Consider the following 25,065-nt stretch of genomic DNA (forward strand, 5'->3'; position numbering starts at 1 on the left):
CAGGAATGCAGTTTTGACATCCATCTGCCAAATTTCATAATCATAAAATGCGGCAATTGCTAACATGATTCGGACAGACTTAAGCATCGCTACGGGTGAGAAGGTCTCATCGTAGTCAACCCTTGAACTTGCCGAAACCCTTTTGCGACAAGTCGAGCTTTGTAGACAGTAATATTACCGTCAGCGTCAGTCTTCTTCTTGAAGATCCATTTATTCTCAATTGCTTGCCGATCATCGGGCAAGTCAACCAAAGTCCACACTTTGTTCTCATACATGGATCCCATCTCAGATTTCATGGCTTCAAGCCATTTTGCGGAATCTGGGCTCACCATCGCTTCTTCATAGTTTGTAGGTTCATCATGATCTAGCAGCATGACTTCCAGAACAGGATTACCGTACCACTCTGGCGCGGATCTCAATCTGGTTGATCTACGAGGTTCAGTAGTATCTTGTCCTGAAGTTTCATGATCATTATCATTAGCTTCCTCACTAATTGGTGTAGGTGTCGCAGAAACAGGTTTCTGTGATGTACTACTTTCCAATAAGGGAGCAGGTACAGTTACCTCGTCAAGTTCTACTTTCCTCCCACTCACATCTTTCGAGAGAAACTCCTTCTCCAGAAAGTTTCCGAACTTAGCAACAAAAGTCTTGCCTTCGGATCTGTGATAGAAGGTGTATCCAATAGTCTCCTTTGGATATCCTATGAAGACACATTTCTCCGATTTGGGTTCGAGCTTATCAGGTTGAAGCTTTTTCACATAAGCATCGCAGCCCCAAACTTTCAGAAACGACAACTTTGGTTTCTTGCCAAACCATAGTTCATAAGGCGTCGTCTCAACGGATTTTGATGGTGCCCTATTTAACGTGAATGCGGCCGTCTCTAAAGCATAACCCCAAAACGATAGCGGTAAATCAGTAAGAGACATCATAGATCGCACCATATCTAGTAAAGTACGATTACGACGTTCGGACACACCATTACGCTGTGGTGTTCCGGGTGGCGTGAGTTGCGAAACTATTCCGCATTGTTTCAAATGTACACCAAACTCGTAACTCAAATATTCTCCTCCACGATCAGATCGTAGAAACTTTATTTTCTTGTTACGATGATTTTCAACTTCACTCTGAAATTCTTTGAACTTTTCAAATGTTTCAGACTTATGTTTCATTAAGTAGATATACCCATATCTGCTTAAGTCATCTGTGAAGGTGAGAAAATAACGATATCCGCCACGAGCCTCAATATTCATCGGACCACATACATCTGTATGTATGATTTCCAACAAATCTGTTGCTCTCTCCATAGTACCGGAGAACGGTGTTTTAGTCATCTTGCCCATGAGGCACGGTTCGCAAGTACCAAGTGATTCATAATCAAGTGGTTCCAAAAGTCCATCAGTATGGAGTTTCTTCATGCGCTTTACACCGATATGACCTAAACGGCAGTGCCACAAATAAGTTGCACCATCATTATCAACTCTGCATCTTTTGGCTTCAACATTATGAATATGTGTGTCACTACTATCGAGATTCAATAAGAATAGACCACTCTTCAAGGGTGCATGACCATAAAAGATATTACTCATATAAATAGAACAACCATTATTCTCTGATTTAAATGAATAACCGTCTCGCATCAAACAAGATCCAGATATAATGTTCATGCTTAACGCTGGCACCAAATAACAATTATTTAGGTCTAATATTAATCCCGAAGGTAGATGTAGAGGTAGCGTGCCGACCGCGATCACATCGACTTTGGAACCGTTTCCCACGCGCATCGTCACCTCGTCCTTAGCCAATCTTCGCTTAATCCGTAGTCCCTGTTTCGAGTTGCAAATATTAGCAACAGAACCAGTATCAAATACCCAGGTGCTACTGCGAGCATTAGTAAGGTACACATCAATAACATGTATATCACATATACCTTTGTTCACCTTGCCATCCTTCTTATCCGCCAAATACTTGGGGCAGTTCCGCTTCCAGTGACCAGTCTGCTTGCAGTAGAAGCACTCAGTTTCAGGCTTAGGTCCAGACTTGGGTTTCTTCTCTTGAGCAGCAACTTGCTTGCTGTTCTTCTTGAAGTTCCCCTTCTTCTTCCCTTTGCCCTTTTTCTTGAAACTAGTGGTCTTGTTGACCATCAACACTTGATGCTCCTTCTTGATTTCTACCTCCGCAGCTTTCAGCATTGCGAAGAGCTCGGGAATAGTCTTATTCATCCCTTGCATATTATAGTTCATCACGAAGCTCTTGTAGCTTGGTGGCAGTGATTGGAGAATTCTGTCAATGACGCAATCATCTGGAAGATTAACTCCCATTTGAATCAAGTGATTATTATACCCAGACATTTTGAGTATATGCTCACTGACAGAACTGTTCTCCTCCATCTTGCAGCTATAGAACTTATTGGAGACTTCATATCTCTCAATCCGGGCATTTGCTTGAAATATTAACTTCAACTCCTGGAACATCTCATATGCCCCATGACGTTCAAAACGTCGTTGAAGTCCCGGTTCTAAGCCGTAAAGCATGGCACATTGAACTATCGAGTAGTCATCAGCTTTGCTCTGCCAGACGTTCATAACATCTGGTGTTGCTCCAGCAGCAGGCCTGGCACCCAGCGGTGCTTCCAGGACGTAATTCTTCTGTGCAGCAATGAGGATAATCCTCAAGTTACGGACCCAGTCCGTGTAATTGCTACCATCATCTTTCAACTTTGCTTTCTCAAGGAACGCATTAAAATTCAACGGAACAACAGCACGGGCCATCTATCTACAATCAAACATACATAAGCAAGATACTATTAGGTACTAAGTTCATGATAAATTTAGGTTCAATTAATCATATTACTTAAGAACTCCCACTTAGATAGACATCCCTCTAATCCTCTAAGTGATTACGTGATCCAAATCAACTAAACCATGTCCGATCATCACGTGAGATGGAGTAGTTTCATTGGTGAACATCACTATGTTGATCATATCTACTATATGATTCACGCTCGACCTTTCGGTCTCTGTGTTCCGAGGCCATATCTGTATATGCTTGGCTCGTCAAGTATAACCTGAGTATTCCGCGTGTGCAACTGTTTTGCACCCGTTGTATTTGAACGTAGAGCCTATCACACCCGATCATCACGTGGTGTCTCAGCACGAAGAACTTTCGCAACGGTGCATACTCAGGGAGAACACTTCTTGATAATTTAGTGAGAGATCATCTTATAATGCTACCGTCAATCAAAGCAAGATAAGATGCATAAAAGATAAACATCACATGCAATCAATATAAGTGATATGATATGGCCATCATCATCTTGTGCTTGTGATCTCCATCTCCGAAGCACCGTCATGATCACCATCGTCACCGGCGCGACACCTTGATCTCCATCGTAGCATCGTTGTCGTCTCGCCAATCTTATGCTTCCACGACTATCGCTACCGCTTAGTGATAAAGTAAAGCATTACAGCGCGATTGCATTGCATACAATAAAGCGACAACCATATGGCTCCTGCCAGTTGCCGATAACTCGGTTACAAAACATGATCATCTCATACAATAAAATTTAGCATCATGTCTTGACCATATCACATCACAACATGCCCTGCAAAAACAAGTTAGACGTCCTCTACTTTGTTGTTGCAAGTTTTACGTGGCTGCTACGGGCTTAAGCAAGAACCAATCTTACCTACGCATCAAAACCACAACGATAGTTTGTCAAGTTGGTGCTGTTTTAACCTTCGCAAGGACCGGGCGTAGCCACACTCGGTTCAACTAAAGTTGGAGAAACTGTCACCCGCAAGCCACCTATGTGCAAAGCACGTCGGGAGAACCGGTCTCGCGTAAGCGTACGCGTAATGTCGGTCCGGGCCGCTTCGTCCAACAATACCGCCGAACCAAAGTATGACATGCTGGTAAGCAGTATGACTTATATCGCCCACAACTCACTTGTGTTCTACTCGTGCATATAACATCAACACATAAAACCTAGGCTCGGATGCCACTGTTGGGGAACGTAGTAATTTCAAAAAAATTCCTACGCACACGCAAGATCATGGTGATGCATAGCAAAGAGAGGGGAGAGTGTGATCTACGTACCCTTGTAGATCGACAACGGAAGCATTAACTTGGTTGATGTAGTCGTACGTCTTCACGGCCCGACCGATCAAGCACCGAAACTACGGCACCTCCGAGTTCTAGCACACGTTCAACTCGATGACGATCCCCGGACTCCGATCCAGCAAAGTGTCGGGGAAGAGTTCCGTCAGCACGACGGCGTGGTGACGATCTTGATGTACTAATGTCGCAGGGCTTCGCCTAAGCACCGGTACAATATTATCGAGGACTATGGTGGAAGGGGGCACCGCACACGGCTAAGAATATGATCATGTGGATCAACTTGTGTCTCTAGGGGGTGCCCCTGCCTCCGTATATAAAGGCTCAAGGGGGGGTGCGGCCGGCCAGGAGAGGCGCGCCAGGAGGACTCCTACTCCCTCTGGGAGTAGGACTCCCCCCTTTCCTAGTTGGAATAGGATTCACAGAGGGGGGAAAAGAGGAAGGGGGTCGGCCCCCTCTCCTTGTCCTATTCGGACCAAGGGAGGGGAGGGGCGTGCGGCCCATCTCTGGCTACCTCTCCTCTCTTCCACTAAGGCCCACTAAGGCCCATATATCTCCCGGGGGGTTCCGGTAACCTCCCGGTACTCCGGTAAAATCCCGATTTCACCCGGAACACTTCCGATATCCAAACATAGGCTTCCAATATATCAATCTTTATGTCTCGACCATTTCGAGACTCCTCGTCATGTCCGTGATCACATCCGGGACTCCGAACAACCTTCGGTACATCAAAACGCATAAACTCATAATATAACTGTCATCGAAACCTTAAGCGTGCGGACCCTACGGGTTCGAGAACAATGTAGACATGACCGAGACACGTCTCCGGTCAATAACCAATAGCGGGACCTGGATGCCCATATTGGTTCCTACATATTCTACGAAGATCTTTTATCGGTCAGACCGCATAACAACATACGTTGTTCCCTTTGTCATCGGTATGTTACTTGCCCGAGATTCGATCGTCGGTATCCAATACCTAGTTCAATCTCGTTACCGGCAAGTCTCTTTACTCGTTCCGTAATACATCATCCCGCAACTAACTCATTAGTTGCAATGCTTGCAAGGCTTAAGTGATGTGCATTACCGAGAGGGCCCAGAGATACCTCTCCGACGATCGGAGTGACAAATCCTAATCTCGAAATACGTCAACCCAACATGTACCTTTGGAGACACCTGTAGAGCACCTTTATAATCACCCAGTTACGTTGTGACGTTTGGTAGCACACAAAGTGTTCCTCCGGCACACGGGAGTTACATAATCTCATAGTCATAGGAACATGTATAAGTCATGAAGAAAGCAATAGCAACATACTAAACGATCGGGTGCTAAGCTAATGGAATGGGTCATGTCAATCAGATCATTCAACTAATGATGTGATCCCGTTAATCAAATGACAACTCTTTGTCCATGGTTAGGAAACATAACCATCTTTGATTAACGAGCTAGTCAAGTAGAGGCATACTAGTGACACTCTGTTTGTCTATGTATTCACACATGTATTATGTTTCCGGTTAATACAATTCTAGCATGAATAATAAACGTTTATCATGATATAAGGAAATAAATAATAACTTTATTATTGCCTCTAGGGCATATTTCCTTCAGTATTTGATGGCATGGAGATCATCACCACGTGCCATGTGGATATGGAGAAGAAAGTCTTCGATCCATACTGCGGGATCTGTCGTACCGTCGTATGATTCAATGTTGACGGGTTTAAACTCTTATGGGAACTAATGTTTCATTACTTCGTTGGTGAAGCATAGGGGATGTGCGCCGCCTCTGTATCGGGCAATATCGTGGCGTAGTTCGGACAAAGGCCGTATGCGGTTTTCGGCCGTGTGAGGTTGTGTCTATCACGCCAGATCTGATGGTCGTCCTCGCGCATTGGAGCACACCCCCTCGATCCATAGATCGATCTTGTTAGACCAGCTCTACTGTCCAGGTCCTGGCATAAGTCATGGGTATAGCCCGGGGCTGTTGCCTCCTTGTCTCGATGGCGGGGTGGCACGGGCTGGTGTTCAGCATGAGTAGCCGGTCTATCCCATCCATGTGGCAGTCGGTCGAGCTCGTCAGCAGTTTTATGCTTTGGCAGTGTGGGCTCAAAGGCCTCGTCATCGAATTGAGGTAGTAGCTTGCGCTTCGGGTAACTCTTAGTTGGTCGTTCAAGGTCGTATTCCTCGGCCGCCAGGACATTAGTCCACCTGTCATTGAGTAAATCCTGATCAGCTTGAAGCTGCTGCTGCTTCTTTTTCAGGCTTCTTGCAGTTGCTATTAGCCTGCGCTTAAAGCGCTCTTGCTCGAGGGGCTCCTCTGGCATGATAAAGTCTTCGTCGCCGAGGCTCACATCCTCTTCGGAGATCGGTAGGTAGTTACTATCTTCCGAGTCTTCGTTCCCGATTGGATCATCGGGGTTAACTTGCCCATCCTCCCAATCATCCTATTCGGATGTTGGCTCGAAAGGGTCTTCGGGGTCTTCGGCATTCTCTAGAGTGTTATTGTCTTTGGTGCCGGTGTTACTGTCTTTTTTGCTACGCGATTTTGAGCGCTGCTGACGTTGATGCTTTGGAGGTGCTTCGACGGGCTTGTCCTCAACCGGATCCTTCTTGCCATGATCGTCATCCTCTTTGGGTGTATCCACCATGTATACGTTGTATGTGGAGGTGGCCGTCCAATGTCCGGTAAACGGAAGGTTTTGGCCTTGATCGTCTCCGGCATCCTCGTCCATACCGTCGATGTCTTCGAAGGCATAGTCCAGCATGTCGGTTAGATCTTCGACAGTGGCTATGAAGTGGGTGGTGGGTGGGACGTAAAATTCCCCGCTCTCGGCCCCTAGTCCAGGCTGGGCGTAATTCGGAAGCGATTCCTCTATAATGGCGAGGGATCGCATTAAGTCCAGAGCCTCGTTTAAGAGCGAGGTTTGGACAGAGAAGCGAGAGTTCGGCGAGCCGACTGGGGCGAGGTCCTCCTGACCACGCCCGTTTGTCGCGAACCTCGAGAGTTCGGATTTAAAGTTCGAGGGAGAGTCCGGCGCTTTAGCGACAAGGGGGGTTCGGTTCATCTTTGGGCTTGCTGATGATGTCGTCCCCTCCGGATCTCCAGTAGCGAGTTCCATAATTGCAGGGAGTCCGACAGGCTCTAAATTCCCGTCTTCGTACTCGGTTGTCCACTCTGGATCTAAGGCCAGAGCGGCGGTTGGGGCCGCGAATCCTTCGAAGATCAAGTCTCCTCGGATATCAGCAACGTAGTTTAGGTTCCCGAAACTGATCTGATGACCAGGGGCGTAGCTGTCGATCTGCTCAAGGTGGCCAATCGAGTTGGCACACAGTGCGAAGCCGCCGAATATGAAGATTAGGCCGGGGAGGAAAGTCTCCTCCGAAACGGCATCATTGTAGGTGATCGAGCAAGCCATCGAACCTTCTGTCGACAGCACAGTGGAACTCTCAATGAAAGCACCAATGTCGGTGTCAAAACCGGCCGATCTTGGGTAGGGGGTCCCGAACTATGCGTCTGAGGATCGAAGGTAACAGGAGGCAGGGGACACGATGTTTACCCAGGTTTGGGCCCTCTTGATGGAGGTAATACCCTACTTCCTGCTTGATTGACTTTGATGAGTATATGGGTTACAAGAGTTGATCTACGAGGAGATCGTGATGGTTAAACCCTAGATGTCTAGCATGTATGATCGTGATTGCCTCTACGGACTAAACCCTCCGGTTTATATGGACACGGGAGGGGCCTAGGGTTGTACAGAGTCGGTTTACAAAGAAAGGAATCTTCATATCCGAACGCCAAGCTTGCCTTCCACGCCAAGGAGAGTCCCATCCGGACACAGGGGGAAGTCTTCTATCTTGTATCTTCACGGCCCACCAGTCCGGCCCATGTCACATAGCCCGGACGCCCGGGGACCCCCTAATCCAGGACTCCCTCAATGGCAACCATAGAAAGGATTCAGACCTTTGTACACTCGTATGCGCATAGCCGCTCTCGTCCCGAGGCAACCCTGCCGGGCTAGAGCGCTACGTTTCCACCACAATCCACCATCAATCCACCAAAGCAGGAGTAGGGTTTTATGCCTCACGGCGGCCCGAACCTGGGTAAAATCAACCGTGTGATCTCTATCATGCTGCTCTACGCTTCTCTGTTTATGCAACGTGCTCACCCCCCCCCCCCCCGCCGCCTAACCACAAAGGGGCTCATGGCCCCATAGGTGGCAATGGTTTCCCACGACACATGCAAAAAAAACAAGAACTAGCACTTGGCACTGGATCAATATGTTAATTAGTCCCAAAAATAATATAAAAGGTTGCCAAAAGTATATGAAAGTTGTAGAATATTTGCATGAAACCATCAAAAAGTATAGATACGACGGAGACGTATCAACATCCCCAAGCTTGTTTTCAACTCGTCCTCGATTAGGTAAATGATAAAAAGATAATTTTTTTTGTGGGATGCTACGTAGCATAATCTTGATCATATAATCTAGGGACATTTACATTTTCCCCCTAACTTTGTCCCGACCTCATCTTTACCCCTAAAAAATCAGTGCTCAACTATACCCCTCTTCCATTTGGTGCCCTTATGAAAATACCCTTCCGTGTCGTCTTCGTCTGGTCAAAGGCCTTTGACTGTCTAAGGTACATTTCCTGGACATTTTTACCCTCGCTGCATATGTCACTTACATGTGGGCCCCTTAAACCCTATAAAAAATGAAAAACACTCACCCTCACCTCTCATTATCTCACTTACATGTGGGCATAGCAAGAATAAACAAAATAAAAAGGAAAACTCTCTATCTCTCACATGTGTCTCTCCCAACTTCGGCGAACCCGATGCCCCGACCTGTGCCACTACGGCCCTGAGCTCCGCACCCATCTCCGCGCTCTCCCCCTCCTCTCTCTCTCTCTCTCTCTCTCTCTCTCTCTCTCTCCCGCCCTCGTTCTCTCTCCCGTCTCTAGCCCACTCCCGCAAGAATGTCTGAGAGCCCGGGCCATCGTCATCAGCGACGCGGGCATCCAATAGCAACCCCAAGTGCCATGACCTCGCCAGGAAGCTCTGACGAGACGCCCTTGTCCTCTTAGCCGATGAATTCGAGTAGTGAAGGGACGAATAGGGTGCCACAATGTCATCTTCCCCTCCTTCGACCCTGGATCGCCACCGTCAACTTGATGCCGTGGAAGTGCCCCGCCCGATATCTGCCGCTCCTCGAGGATCCTGAGGTGTCGTAGAAGAAGTATGTGTCCTCCACAGCAAGCCACTGACCTGGGTGTCTTCCCTACGAGCTCGGAGCCCTGCCATGGCCGCTGGATTGGTCTTCGCCATTGACTCCAGCGACATACGGCCCTAATCCACCACCTGTCGCTGCGTTAGAGCTAGGGCTATTGCCGAGTGCCATTGGTCAGCCTCCCCGCGGCTTCACGGCGTGCCTCCGCCGAAGGATTTGGTCGCTGCCGATAATCCTCAGCCCAATCCCTCTATTTTCTTTTTTCTTTTTTCTTATTTGTCCCACATGTAAGTGAGACAAGGAGAGTTTAGAGAGAGAGTTTTTCTTTTGTGGGTCCCACCTATATGTGTCATAGGAAGTGAGGGGTACAAATATCCACATAACAGCACACTAATGGTCAAAGGCATTTGATCGGACGGAAACGATATGAAAGGGTATTTTCATAAGGGCACCAAACTGAAGAGGGGTATAGTTGACCACTGATTTTTTTAGGGGTAAAGGTGAGGCCGGGAAAAAGTTAGGGGGAAATGGAATTGGCCCTATAATCTAATCATGACATGAATATTAATATATGAGTGATGAAAAACAATAGTCTATAATTTGATATAAAGACATCAATACTCAGGCATACCAACAAACAATCATGCCTTTCAAAATAAAAATGCTAAAGAATGCTATCCCTAGCCTGTCATGCTCAATCCTTGATCCAGTCATGATGCACACACCATTAACTATACTCAATGCATAAGAATTACAATAGTGCTCTTAGTACTGGTGCTTTAATTGATAAGGTGATGATTCAACAATAAAAGTAAATAGATATGCCCTTCGCAGAGGGAAGATGGATTTGCAGAGGTGCCAGAGCTCGAATCTTAAATCAGAGATGAATACATTTTGGGAGAGGTGTACTTTTCCTGTCAACGTCACGGCCGAGGATTCTCAATATCTTCCACGCTAAACACATTATTGGTGGTTCCCAAGCATAAAGGCAAATTTTACTCCCCCTCAACCATTCAAACACAAGCCATGGCTAGATGAATCTTCGGGTGCCCTCCATACAATCAACTTTTTGGGGGAGTTTGTTTCATTATAGTTCTTTATTTTGATTATCAGACTAGGCATCCCAATTACCAACCTCTCTCGTGCGATCATAAGTGAATAAGCACCCATCGTGAGAATAAGCCACTTAGCATGGAAGATACAGACCACCCCCTGCCACTCCATGAGCGGTACGGGCACACAAAACATATGCTTATTTGAATGATTAGAGGTGGCACATGCGAATTTACTTGGAACAGCAGAGTAATACTGCATATATGTAGATATGGTGGACTCATCTAGAACAACTTTGGTTTAAGGGTTTGGATGCACAAGCAATATTCCAGCTTAGTACAGGCGAATGCTAGCAAATAGATTGAGAAGCGACCAACTAGAGAGCACCAACGGTCATAATCATGCATTGCAAATAACTAACATTAGATACTAGCATGAGTAGGATATAACTTCATCGCATAACTAGAGACTATACGTGCATGCTTTGGGAATCACAAACCTTAACACCAATATTCTTACTAAAGCACAATCATTCACTAGTACCTCCCACATATTTTTACCATCTTAATATCGAAAAACTATTGCAAGGAATCAAACATATCATATTCAGTGATCTACAAGTTTTATGTAGGATTTTATGACTAACCATGTGAATGACCAATTCCTGATGACTCTATAAATAGATATAAGTGAAGCATGAGAGTTCAATTATTTCTAAAAAAGACCATGCCCACGCTCTAATAAATATAAGTGAAGCAAAATAGCATTCTACAAATAATGGTTTTCTATCTGTAGAGAAACGGGCATCCAAACTTCAAATGATATAAGTGAAGCAGATGAAGCATTCTATAAGGCCATACTCAAAAGATATAAGTGAAGTGCAAAGAGCATTCTATAAATCAAGCAAGGACTATCTCATACCAGCATGGTGCATTGCTAAAAGAAAAATAAAAAGCACACAACACTCCAGGAATTTATGCATATCATGTGAACAAAACAAAAACTGAGACATACCGATAATTCTTGAAGAAAGATGGGATGCCTTCTGGGGCATCCCCAAGCTTAGACGCTCGAGTCTCCTTGAATATTTACTTGGGATGCCTTGGGCATCCTCAAGCTTGAACTCTTGCCTATCCTTATTCTCCTCATGTTGATACCTCCTCGATCTTCGAACACTTCATCCACACAAAACTTAACCGAACTTTTTATTAGAAGGGTTAACATAAAATCACATCATGCCCTGCTATAACATTATTGTATAATTATAATCAAACATTAACCACTGTATGCTATCACAATTATATGGCTCCCAAGTCAACGGGGCTCAACAAGATTTCAAACATAAGCAAATAAAGAAACAATACCAACAATCTGCGAAAACAGGACAATCTATAAAGATGCAAATGGTACATATACTTATGTAACCTGAAAAAATCTGGAAAATAGTGCAAATAAAAAATTAATAGCAGTACTGTGTAAAAATTTCAGAAATTTTCGACGTTCGAGTGAATTATCAAAATTCACGCACCACAACCAAAGTTTCTGTTTTTGCACTGCACATACCAAACAAGCAATTTAAACATCCTAAAGGTAAATCTTGGCACACTATTTTTATAATACAATGGATTTGTACAAGGGGGTAATTATTTTTGTTTGAAAAGTTTCTGTAATCAAGGTTCACAAAGTTTCCATAGGCATGAACAAAGTTCAATGCATGCTCCCACTTCAACGGTGCTCGTCTTTCTCACTTTCACTTTTCTTTTTGAATTTTTTTAGATTCCCCTCTTTTTAAAAACTTTTTAAAAGCACACAATAGAAATAAACGACTCTCTAAAACTTTCGGGTTGTCTCCCAAGTAGCTCTTTCTTTAAAGCCATTAAGCTAGGCATAAAGTGCTCAAGTAATTGATCCACCTGGATCCCAAGGTATACAAAGACAATTTTAATTAACAATAATTTGTAATTTAATAGTGAGCATGTAGCAACATAAATCTTGCAATGACGAAGTCTAACTCTCTTCCTATGCATCGGCATGGCATAAAAGAACAATTCATGCACACAAAGTAAAGGCCGATGCATAGTATAAATTGTTTCTTGCAATTTTATCATATTGGAAACATAGAAAGGTGGAGATGTCATAACAATTGCAAGTAGGAGCAGCAAGCACATGCATATTATATTCATCAAAATAATCGTGTGCAATAGTAGAACACAACCCATCAATATGATCCTTAATAAGTGGAAACTTCTCCAATATAGTTTAGTTGGGAGAATTCAAAAAGATAATAGGACTATCATGTGTGGGTGCAATAGCAACAATTTCATGATTAACATGAGGAACTATAACGAGTTCATCTCCATAAGCATCATCCATATTGGCATCATGGCTACAAGCATAGCAAGCATCAAGTTCATCAAAAGGGGATATTTCAAACGAATCCAAGGGATCATAGCAATTATCATAGCATTCATCCTTCGGTAAGCACAAAGGGGAATGAAACAATTTGTGAGTTGAAGAGTTACTATCATTAGAAGCTAGGAACGGGTAGCTAATCTGCTCTTCATCCTTTTGTTCTTGGCTCTCCTTGTCATCTTTTTCATCTAATGAGCTCACAGTTTCATCAATTTATTCTTCCATAGATTCCTGCAAATATTAGTCTCTTCTTTGGTAGCGGAGACTTCCTCAATAAATTCATCAATATCGACATTGTATTCATAATTCTCATAGCAATATTTAATTATAGCATAATTTTCAGATATGTAAACAACATCATCACATTTTTCATACTTCTCAAACAAAGATTTAATTTCATAAGCACCCTTAAAAGCAACAAATTATTCTATTTGTTCCACATCATAGTAACCATACATACCATTAGCATAAGAAGCCAAGGTTTCATTATCATTAAATTCACATGAAAAGGGAAGGTGTGGAGCCTTCATCCTAGATCAACAAGTATAAGCATATCCGAAGCATAAATTCCAAGCACACCTGCAAAATAATCAATTTAGTCCCATAAGTGTTTCCCTTTTTGAGACAAGCGATAATCCCTAAAGTATTCCTATTGATCCAAAGTATCCCCCATTATCAAGTTGAATGGGGATTTATTAGGATTATCAAAGTAGTGTTTAATATTTTCCACATAACGAGCATCGAGGGTTTTAGGAGGTTCCCCCCATCTCCATGAGTAGCAAGTACAACTAATTTTTTTGGTATTTCGTGTTTCATATCCATAACTAAAGATATAAAACAACTTAGAATAGAAAATAAAAACTACTTAGTGATAAAGCAAACAAGCACACACGAGAATATCAACCCCACGCTATTGCTCCCCGGTAACGGTGCAAGAAAAGGGTCTTGATAACCCACAAGTATAGGGGATCAATTGTAGCCTGTTTCAATAAGTAAGGGTGTTGAACCCAATGAGGAGCTAAAGGTAGAATTAATATCCCCTTCAAGTTTGATCGACCATCGATACAACTCTATGCACACTTAAGGTTCGCTTTACCTAGAACAAGTATGAAACTATTTTACGAGGATAAAACTAGAACTACTTTGCAAGAATAAAACTAGAAGTACTTAGTGAGAATAAAATAGGAGTAATTTGCAAGATAATAAAAGTTAGTTGTTTAGTAGAAAGTTGTTTGTAGCACAAGAGAATGATTTATCCCTAGGTAATTGGTAACTAGACCGATAATCATTATTGCAATTTTATGTGAGGAAGAGGCATGAGCTAACATACTTCCCTTACTTGGATCATATGCACTTATGATTGAAACTCTAGCAAGCATCCACAACTACTAAAGATCATTAAGATAAAACCCAACCATAGCATTAAGTAACAATTCCTCTTTACTCCCATACGCAACAACCCCCTTACTCGGGTATAAGCTTCTGTCACTCTCGCCACCCACTATAAGCGAATTATGAACGTATTGCTACACCCTACAGTGGTAATCCCTCACGCTTGCGCGACAGGGAGGGGACAACACCAAAACAAAACATACAACTCAAACCAATCACGATCATCAACCGACCCATTGGACAAAAAGAATCTAGTCAAACATCATAGGATGGCCATACATCATTGGATAATAATACATATCATTAAGAACCATGTTTAAGTAGAGATTATAGCGGGAATAGAGAGGTTACTCCACTGCATAGAGGGGGAGAGGTGGTGATGACAGCGGCGAAGTTGTTGGTGTAGATGGCCCTCACGATGGTTCCCCCGTGGCGCTCCGATGCCACCAGAAGAGAGGGGAGAGAGCCCCCCATCCTCCTCCCTCTTGCTTGGCCTCCATCCTAGATGGGAGGAGAGTTTCCCCTCTGGTCCATGGCCGCCATAGCCCCTGGAGGGAAGGAGCCCCTCCGAGATTGTATCTCTCTCTCTCTCTCTGCCTTCTTTTTCGCGTCTGTTTTCGGACCCCTTCACTTTTTTCCCGGAGATCCGTAACTCTGATTGGGCTGAAATTTTGAGGGGATTTTTCCTGGGAAATTATATTTCTTAAGGTGAAAGAAGGGCATCAACCGACTTATGTGGGAGTCATAAGGCAACACGGCGTGACCCCCTGGCCGCGCCCTGTTACCTTGTGGCCACCTCGGGCACCGTCTTGCCTTGATTCTTCTTCCCAAAAATCACATATATTCCAAAGTAATTCTTCGTAAAAATTTATCACGTTTGGACTTCGTTTGATATGGATCTTCTGTGAAACAAAAAAGCATCCAAAAAACAGGAACTGGCACTGGGCACTTGATCAATATGTTAGTCCCAAAAATAATATAAAATGTTGCCAAAAGTATATGAAAGTTGTAGAATTTTGACATGAAACAATCAAAAATTATAGATACAACGGAGGTGTATCAACTATCAAGGTGATAAAGAGGAGTGGGAGGCGAGGCTTGAGATGATTATATTATCCTTTTATCAAATAGGTGTAGTTGAAACATAGTTAACATGTTGATGTTTTCAAACTAAAATAGTTAAACCACATGATCTTCAAGCAACATGGACCTTCCTTATAGTCACTTCCACTAATTCCTCAAACCCCCACCCCTATCCTATTCTATACAACAGGCTTCATACTCTCTAAAATCACCACCCATCGCGATGCTTATCCAACAACTCTTTTTCTCTTCCTTGTTATCTTCCAGCAACTGTGTAATCACTTTGTTAATTTTGTGAATCCTAATATTCCATAGCTTTGTATCCTCTATCACTACTCATAGTCCCTGGAAGTCCTCCCATTTTCCTTGTTTCCATTTTATCATATTTCATAGCTAATCACATGTTTATTCACACACTCTTCTAGGCATGGCGTGACCTAGTCAATCTAACACCATAAGTAGGCTTGATAAGGGGGTCAATAAAGAGGATATAAGTAGGCTTACTCAAGAAGTGATAAAAATTAATCAAAGTTCAACAAATTATTGCTCATTTTGTTAAGTATCTCAAGTATAACCTTTTGAAACCATGTTATAGATTACATTTCATGTAAATTTTTAGTGTTGGGATCATTACGATCCACTTTAATCATAAGATCCATTTGAGAATACTAACACTCCACTGTGAGAGAAAAATAATACTAACCATTTCTTCAAACTTTTATTTGTTATTGTAAAGATAATATGACTAACGAAAAATCATGGGACTAATTTTTTCTGAATTGCACTACAGGTCTTCATTTGCATAACAATTATCATCACAGATGGAATGTTCAACTTCCTTACGGTCATTATTGCATCTTGTATTGACATTAAGCACAAGCGGCAAGATATTGATTCAGGGTTGAGTAATTACATGAAAAAATACCCTAGCCTTAACTATGATGATCGTAAGAGGATTGAGGTATTTCTTCAAAATAAAATCCCTTTAACCATATCAGTGGGAGGATACATTGCAAGTGCTACAATCTCAGTAGTCGTTATCCCATGGTTGTTCGATCAGATTAAATTCTATCATGTTGCCACATTATATATTATCACGCCGGTCATTGCGTTTGCAAACACTTATGCAAATGGACTTACAGATTGGTCAGTTGGATATACTTATGGCAAGTTTACAATATTTGTTGTTGCGGCATGGATTGTGAAACCGGGTGCAATTGTTGCTGGCCTTGTAGCTTGTGGGATAATGATAGCAGCTCTGCACATTTCTTCACAAGCTACACAAGACATCAAGACAGCTTTCATGACACTAACCTCGGAAAGAGCTATGGTAATTGGGCAAATTGTTGGTGTAGTTATTGGCTCTATTGTTAGCCCATGTATATTTCTTGCCTTTCAAAAAAGTGAAAAGCCTGGGGTTACTATTGGATCTGCTCAATCACATTACCCATGTCCTTTTGCTGGACTCTTTCGTTCCATCGGTGTGATTGGCATTGGAGGAGTGAAGGAGCTCCCTAAGTATTGTCTTACAATGTGCTTTGCTGCATTTTGCATAAAAATTGTCACAGATATACTTTCATTGGTATCTCAGGGAAAAGGTTGGAGAATGCACAAGTATCTTCCTAATATGACAGTGGTAGCACTACCATTCTTTGCAGGGCCCGATTTCCCCATAGATATGTGCCTAGGTACTGCGGTAATGTATCTATGGACTAAAATGAATAAAAGAAGTTCAACTTTGTTGTCATCGGCAGTTGCAGCAGGCCTTATATGTGGAGAGGGACTATTTGCATTGCCATCAGTAGTACTCACTACGTTCAGTATACAACCACCAATGTGCATGAAGTTTTTTCATAGTGGAAAAGAAGTTGATGTGGTTGAATCATTCTTAAATAAGTTGGGAACACCCACAAAGACATGAGAAATGTAACTCTAGGATAAAGTATTTTTTTTCTTAGATTGTAAGCGAGATGTAAATGGTTACTCATAGAACATGCCAACGGCTAATTTAATTCCATATGCTAAATGATTTCAAAATATGGAAACAAACACTATGTGGCTAACTATAGAAGAAAGTACCATGGTTCAAAGATTCACATTACAAACTCAATCTTTGGTCGAAATTTGCATATTTCGGACAAAAAATTCATTTCCAAAATTTTGAGTTGCTAGTTTGTTGTTACTAACAACAAAGTTCTGATATTTTTCTTGGAAGATACAAGGTGATCTCAAGTTTGCTACTTTTCACTTATAGGAAACTAGTGGGGTGGCTCGCGCATTTGCGCGGCTAGATTTTACTAAAGTTATATCACTCCTAATATAAATATTTCCTCAAATACTCCACTTGGACCATTGTTTCTTATATGAATACGTTTTCTTCTTCTAGAAAATAATACTATGAAAAAAACATTAATTGAATATTCCTTGATGTAACCAAGCTAAAGTTATAACATATTGATAGTCATTGTTAGGGATTTAAATGTACAAATTTTCTTGATGGTCTTTTATGATTCATTGTCTATAGGTAAATAGGAACCAAAGGAGTAACATTTTAGAAATCCTTTCACATAATTTAAGGAATTAAAACCCAAACATTATTACCTCATGTTGAGTGTCCATACATATGCCGCATGGTTTATCCATCACTATAGTCTGCGTGCTATAGAAAATAAATGAAATCGGTAATTTTATTTGAGAATGGATCTGTGTTTCAGCTTTACTTTATTTCAAAATGTTGCGTAGATTTTTTTAAGTTCAAACTAATCTACATTATATTATGTTAAGTCTTAAAAGTCTAAGTAGGTTTATCAACGTACGTTTGCTGTGAAATTCAAGCACGGAAAAGTATGTTAAAGTTCTATTAATTTTAACATAAAACTTTTGTCGCAATTTAGCAGATTTTGGTTTGTACCTGATCACTCCATGCGATTCATTTGCAGTTTGTGGATCGAATTATCATTGAAATATTCTATTTAAACGTCGATTACATAAGGTGTCTAAAATCATTTTCTTTCTCGTAAATACCAATGTTTTTTCTCTAGTATATACAAATGTACAGTACCTGTAAAAAAATATGGTCTTAGAATAATGTGTGCCCTTCTACCTAGGATTTTGTTTTGCTCATAATTTGGCTATAGAAACAAAATAAGTGACGACAATTTGTTTCAGTCATCTTAGATAAATGTGTGAAGTTCTACCTTCAAAATCCACAAATTTTCTATTTTCACAATAAACAATCAGCAGTATTGTATTTTTAGACGGAATGATTGGGTGGCCTGGCTGTACAGTGGTGCCTTTTCTGTTTGCAGCTAGATAGTGGTCCGCCAATTTTCTGTTTTGCACATACGGTAGTACGAAAAAGAATATACTTCTAGATCTTGCTTGAATTTATTGACACAAAAAAGACCGTGTTGGAATTCTATTAGAATCCAATAGTACTTGATCTCGCAAAAAAAAAGGATACAATAGTACTTAGCTGAGGAGTGTGCATGCATGTACTTACGCCACACATGTTACAATAATGTTTTTCAAAAACGCTATATATTCTAAAAGAGGCTATATATTGCTTATTGTCTAAGGGAATCTCTTATTTAATTTCTTTTTGCGAAAGAAATCCCTCATTCACGGTGGCACATATGTTAGCTTTGAGGTTGGGAATGAGTTTCTTCCATAAATCAACAATCCCATTATACATTTAGTTTAAAGAACAAATATTGAATAGCCTGCTACTTCGTCCAATGTCAAGTTGAAAATAATCACCGTGTCTAATTTGTAGAACATGTAAACCAAAAGAAACGATAGAAATGTTTACAGAACTTAGAGAATACGTGATTAACACCTCACTACAATGCTTCTTAAATTCTTCTACGTAATTTAGAACCAAGAAATAGCTATAAACATGTGTTTCCTTCCTCCATCGGCCTGGTCATCAGTGATAGTATATTACATTATTTAGTCGATTCGATTAGTGCAATGTTCTATATCACGCACACGTGTGTCTTACTTAGTGTGTGTTATGTACCGCACACCTAACATAGTGTAATTACCGGAGCACATTCATCAAACATCGCTAAATTACTCTCTCTCTCTCCATGTGCATATGCATGGTGTTTGCGTCAGATTGTATTGTTTAACACGTACACACGAATAGTTTATTACTCCTTCCGTTTTTAAATATAAAGTCTTTGAAGAGATTTCATTATGGGCCACATACGGAGCAAAATAAGTGAATCTATATTCTAAAATGCATCTAGATACACGAATAATCGCGAGTGAACATGCCATCACGCGCGGGCGATATCCATACCACACGACGCCGCGAGATTTGTGCAACATTAATACACTTCGGCTGTATAATCAGTTCACTCCTTCGTATAGCATTCAATATTCATGCAGTATTGTCGCTGACACGTCCCGTGTATGGCCCATGAGGCAGTACAAACATTTAAATTGCTGGCAGGCGGCTAGGATGGCAGTGCCAACAGCTAGCTCCAGTCCGCTCCCCCACGACCTTTTTAAACTGTCTCGGCGCTTGTAGATTCACATCCCGCTCAAGTTTTCATACCACCTCTCTTCCCCTCTGCCTCGCAAGCATGTGTTCATCCAAGTCTGAGCTTAGCTCCGCCCCCCTGCGTCACACCACTGCTCCACCTAGATGCCACCGCTTCCTCTGATCCGCTGTCCGGAGTGCAACGCCGGCAACGTGCTCTGGTTCGTCTCTGGAACGGTAGAGAACCCAGGGAGCCATTTCTACAAATGCGAATGGCATGAAGTAAGTATTTCAAGATTCTTCGCGTCCATCTCCCGCAGCTCCTCCTCTCAAACCAAGCTCTTTTTGTGTTTTTCAGTTTGGTGGATGCAGGTTTTGGAAGTGGGAGAACAATTATATAGTACTTCAGCACTTGTTGGGGTCATCTACTCTTGCACGCATCCGTGTATCGGCATGTAACTCTGCTTGAGCAGAATCAAGCATGGTTGAAGAACATTTTCATCTTGGGCGTCCTGAACATGGTGCTAATGGCCATATGTTGCATGCACAAGTTCTGAAGCAACATGTTGTTATCGGCCAGACCTGCAAGTAGATGTTCTAAAAGCTAGCTAGTGACATGCGTGCGGTGCGAGATTAGATGTAGTTCTAGCATTCAATAGTTCTCTCTTATGCAGTCATTGTATCACGTTTGTACTGTGTCTGTATGCCGGCTTAGATGCATTAAATGGTCATTATTTGCGAGCATGTTGTTAATTAAGCCCGATGGATCGTGTGAGAGGATGCAAATGTAAACCCAAAACCACACACCGCACCCACCTCATGCAGTGCACCGGCAATAATTTGTGGCTCCGGTAGCATAATAAATACGTAGCAGACGAATGAATGCCCCAGCTTGCCCCTGCAAAACATTAATCCACCCAGCAACCCATTGATGTTTCACCCACTCATGAAATGATCATGGGGATCACTTGTAAAAAACGTATCTTCTGTTCAACTAAAAAAACACTCATTCAAAAATTTAGCCCTCATATTTGAAAACATGTTTTCATCCACTTCGAAACAATGAAACCCATGATAGTGCTCATGGGTAGTAGTTGCACTGATCAAATCATTTTTTATATAAAAAAATGGACAAACATAATAAAATTTGTTTTCTCCCTTGTCGAAAAAAATCAACCCATTGTGGGTACAGGTCTCCATTTGAACAAATATCAATCGAGAAACTTGATATATCAATTTGTAAAACTTGCCCACAACATTCATTGTTTCTGCTTGGAAAAATGGTTTTTTCTCTTTCGATAATAATTTACACTCATTTCAAAAAGGGCCATTTGCATTTCTGTCCCTAACTCGAACCACCTAATCAGATATACCCCTAATTCGAAAGCCTGCTCAAAAATGCCCCTCCGCCGTTGCGTGCCCTTACAGAAATGCCCTTTTGCGCTGTTACCGTCCGGTCAAACAACTTTGACCGTCCTGAAAAAAATAACAAAAAAATCTAAAAAAATCTAAAATTTTGTGAGATCGAAGATACTCATGTGCGCAAGGTGCGTGCAAATTTTTGTGCTATTTGGACATTCCAGGAGCTCGTGGCGAGGAAAAACAGTTAATATGCACGCTAGTGAACAGTAAATTTGAAATAAAATAGCAAGAAAATTCAAAAAAATATGAAATTTTTTGGCATCAAAGAGGCTTGGGGTGCACAAGGTTCTTGCAAGTTTTTGTGATCAAATGACTTGTGAGGAGCTCTCGCAAGAAAAAACAAAATAGTCATTTTTTCCCAAGTTTTTTCCCGGGCCAGATTTTGTTTTTTTCTCCACAAGCCCCTCCAATGTCCAAACACAACAAAAATTGGCACGCAGCTTTTAGACCATAGCCTCTTTGATGCCAAAAATTTCATATTTTTTTGAATTTTCTTGCTATTTTTTTGAATTTACTATTCACAGGCTTACATATTTACTGTTTTTCCTTTGACACGAGCTCCTGGAATGCCCAAACAGCACGAAAAATTGCACGCACCTTGCGAACCTGAGTATCTTTGATCTCACAAATTTTCAGATTTTTTAGATTTTTTTTGCTATTTTTTTGGGGCCGGTCAATGCCCTTTGACCGGCTTTGACCGGACGGTAACGGTGCAAAAGGGCATTTCTGTAAGGGCACGTAACGGCGGAGGGGCATTTTTGAGCAGGCTTTCGAATTAGGGGCAAATGTGAGTAGTGGGTTCGAGTTAGGGACACAGATGTAAAAGACCCTTTCAAAAAACATCTGTTTCCTCCTTCTTCAATAACATGGTTCCACCCATTTTGAAACAATAAAAACCATGATTCTGCTGATGGAGAGTAGCTAAATGTACAAAACAATGAAAACCATGATAGTGCTCATGGGTACTAGTTGTACTGATAATTTTATATATGAAAAAGGATAAACATAATAAAATTTGATTTCTCCCCTATCGGGAAATGGTAAGTCATTGTGGGTATAGTTGGGAAACTTATTTAACTCGTTGAATTAATTTCAATTCTCTCATTCCATAAAATGTTTCACCCACTCATGAAATGATCATGGGGATCACTTGTAAAAAACACGTTTCTTCTGTTTGGCTAAAAAAACACTCATTCAAAAATTTAGCCCTCATATTTCAAAACATGTTTTCATCCACTTTGAAACAATGAAACCCATCACAGAAAGATTGGTCTAGACGTCCTGACCTGATCTCCATCTCCGTGGACTCCATCTCCACACCTTGCTGCAGACGTGGTGACACAGGATGTGCAGTGAGTTCACCGGACAACCACTCCAATCACGCCCACCAGACACCTAGAAGAATTTATTCCTAGATCGGGGCACTGTCTTGTTCATGTATTCATACGAAACTTAAATGCGTCAGGCACGTCATATAAAGAGGTGTATTCTCACCCCTATGAATCATGCCGCCTCGTATTGCCAGAGGGCCTATTAAAAGTAGGAATCGCGACGCGCGGGCGGACGGACTGGATATCGGCAGCGCGTGGCCGCATGTCCCAAAGATCCACGTTGCTAGATACATTCATATAGTGTTCATAGTGAAATCTCTATAAAACTTACATTTAGAAACGGAGGGAGTAGATAGTAGTACTTGGCTTGGCATGATTTGTGATTAAATAGCACCGTTCAGATTCGAACAAAATTTAGATGGCATCTGCAAGGTGAATTCAAGAAAAGGACTTCATTTGTCTATTATTACCTCGACTGGAGCAGCGGAGCTCGCCGGATGTGGCTAAGTCGTCGTTGCCCATTGCTGCCGGTAGATGCGTGTGGTGCCATGGGGTGGTGACCTGGTGGGTCGGCCAACTCGATGTGTTGTTCGTATGCTTGTGGCGGTGGCTGATGTGTGTGCCGATGACTGAAAGGCGACGCCACGAACGCCGGCGGCTGCTGCGTGAGGATCAGCTGTAGAGCGGCGGCTGCTGTGCATGCTTTTACCGTGAGAACTCTTATGTGCTACAGTGGATGTTCAAATAATTGGCTGGCTGGCTGGCTGGTGCTACGCGGCCGGTCCAATTTTTTCTTGCAACCAGGTGTTCTGCACGTCCTTGCTTTTTTCCTATCGGGATAGGACCCGTGTAGATATGTGATGCCCGTAAGTTTCCTTGTTTGCCTACGATTTGATCTTGCCAGCACTTCTTTTTTATTTCCTTCTTTTCTTTTTTATTAGGACATGCAGTGATTCTGTCTTTTTTTTCACGCACATCTTATCCTATGAGCATCTTCGACAGACAGTTTAAAAAAAAGCATCTCCGACAGACTGAGACGGCATATCATCTTGAGATTTTATGAAATCACCAAAGGTGCCTCGTAGTTGACGGGAACGTCTCCTCCCACTGAATGCGTGTCGCCGAAATTTCCAAAATAAATTCAGGATAAATGCGAGCACCAGGATTTGAACCCTGGTAGGCCGGGGATACCAAGGTTGGTTCATTGTCCCGTATATGTGCGGCCGGGTGTGCCAATCCAAACTCCTCTCTTTTTTCAACTTTTTTTAAGTTGATTCTTTTCAACTTTTTATTCATGCACCTTGTACGTGTATGTTCAATATATATAATTTTAGACATGTAACGTAATATCTTTAAATCTCAACTGTAAGTATTATTGATCAACGATGTATATTAGTTTAGCCTATGTGGAAGAACATGCTGTCTTATTTTGTCTTATGTTTTAATTATATAATAGATTTCTAAGATTAATCATACAAAGAGTAAAATTTGACCATTTATTTGGCTTTTATGTTGGATAATTGGAGTATTGGGTCTAGAATTTTGAAAATTACCTCCCATAATTTTATTCGGATACGGATATATCCATTTTCATATTCATATTTGTGTCAAAATCTCATACCATATTTTTTATTTTTAAATAAATCCATATATGGATAATTTGCATTTACATTTTAGTTCGGATGCGGATGTTTCTGATACGAATAGACATTTTCTCGAATATGAAAATTAGATATTTCGGATTATCCACTACCAGTTTCCACCCCTAGATGGAGATGATGATGAGGAAGCCCTCTCGATGCGGAGTTGCGGCTGTGAAATCCTTGGATAAGTTCCCCTTCGGATGTCTTCTAGAGGCTAGGATTTTGTGTTTTGGACGAGTTTCTAGAGTGCATATGCGTCTGATCCCCGATCCAATTCCATAGGTGGAAGTAGTTGACAATGAGGAGGCAGCGACAACTAGCATGAGCGCGTGCACTCGTACCAGACGTCATCCTTCGCTCTGGAGGCGTCGTGCGGCCTCCCGCTTCCCCAGGTACTGTTGAGAACGTAGTAATAATTCAAAAAAAATTCTACGTGTCACCGAGATCAATCTAGAAGATGCTAGCAACGAGAGAGAGGGAGTGCATCTTCATACCCTTGAAGATCGCTAAGCGGAAGCGTTATAAGAACACGATTGATGGAGTCATACTCGCGGCGATTCAAATCGCGGAAGATCCGATCCAAGCGCCGAACGGACGGCGCCTCCGTGTTCAACACACGTACATTCCGGGGTCGTCTCTGTTGGAAATATGCCCTAGAGGCAATAATAAATTGGTTATTATTATATTTCCTTGTTCATGATAATCGTTTATTATCCATGCTAGAATTGTATTGATAGGAAACTCAGATACATGTGTGGATACATAGACAACACCATGTCCCTAGTAAGCCTCTAGTTGACTAGCTCGTTGATCAATAGATGGTTACGGTTTCCTGACCACGGACATTGGATGTCGTTGATAATGGGATCACATCATTAGGAGAATGATGTGATGGACAA

General features: G+C 42.0%; 1 protein-coding gene across 1 annotated transcript in view; it reads left to right on the forward strand.

The window, feature by feature from the left end:
* LOC123105483 (probable metal-nicotianamine transporter YSL3) overlaps positions 1-17,291 on the forward strand; it is a 75,293-nt gene extending 58,002 nt beyond the window's left edge. The window contains exon 6 of the mRNA XM_044527563.1: positions 16,072-17,291. Within this exon, the coding sequence (XP_044383498.1) occupies positions 16,072-17,202 (1,131 nt within the window). The 3' untranslated portion in view covers positions 17,203-17,291. The remainder of the gene's footprint in view (positions 1-16,071) is intronic.
* The last annotated feature ends 7,774 nt before the right edge of the window (positions 17,292-25,065 follow it).

The sequence above is a fragment of the Triticum aestivum genome, chromosome 5A (genome assembly GCF_018294505.1).
Source record: "Triticum aestivum cultivar Chinese Spring chromosome 5A, IWGSC CS RefSeq v2.1, whole genome shotgun sequence".
Classification (NCBI taxonomy): Eukaryota; Viridiplantae; Streptophyta; class Magnoliopsida; order Poales; family Poaceae; genus Triticum; species Triticum aestivum.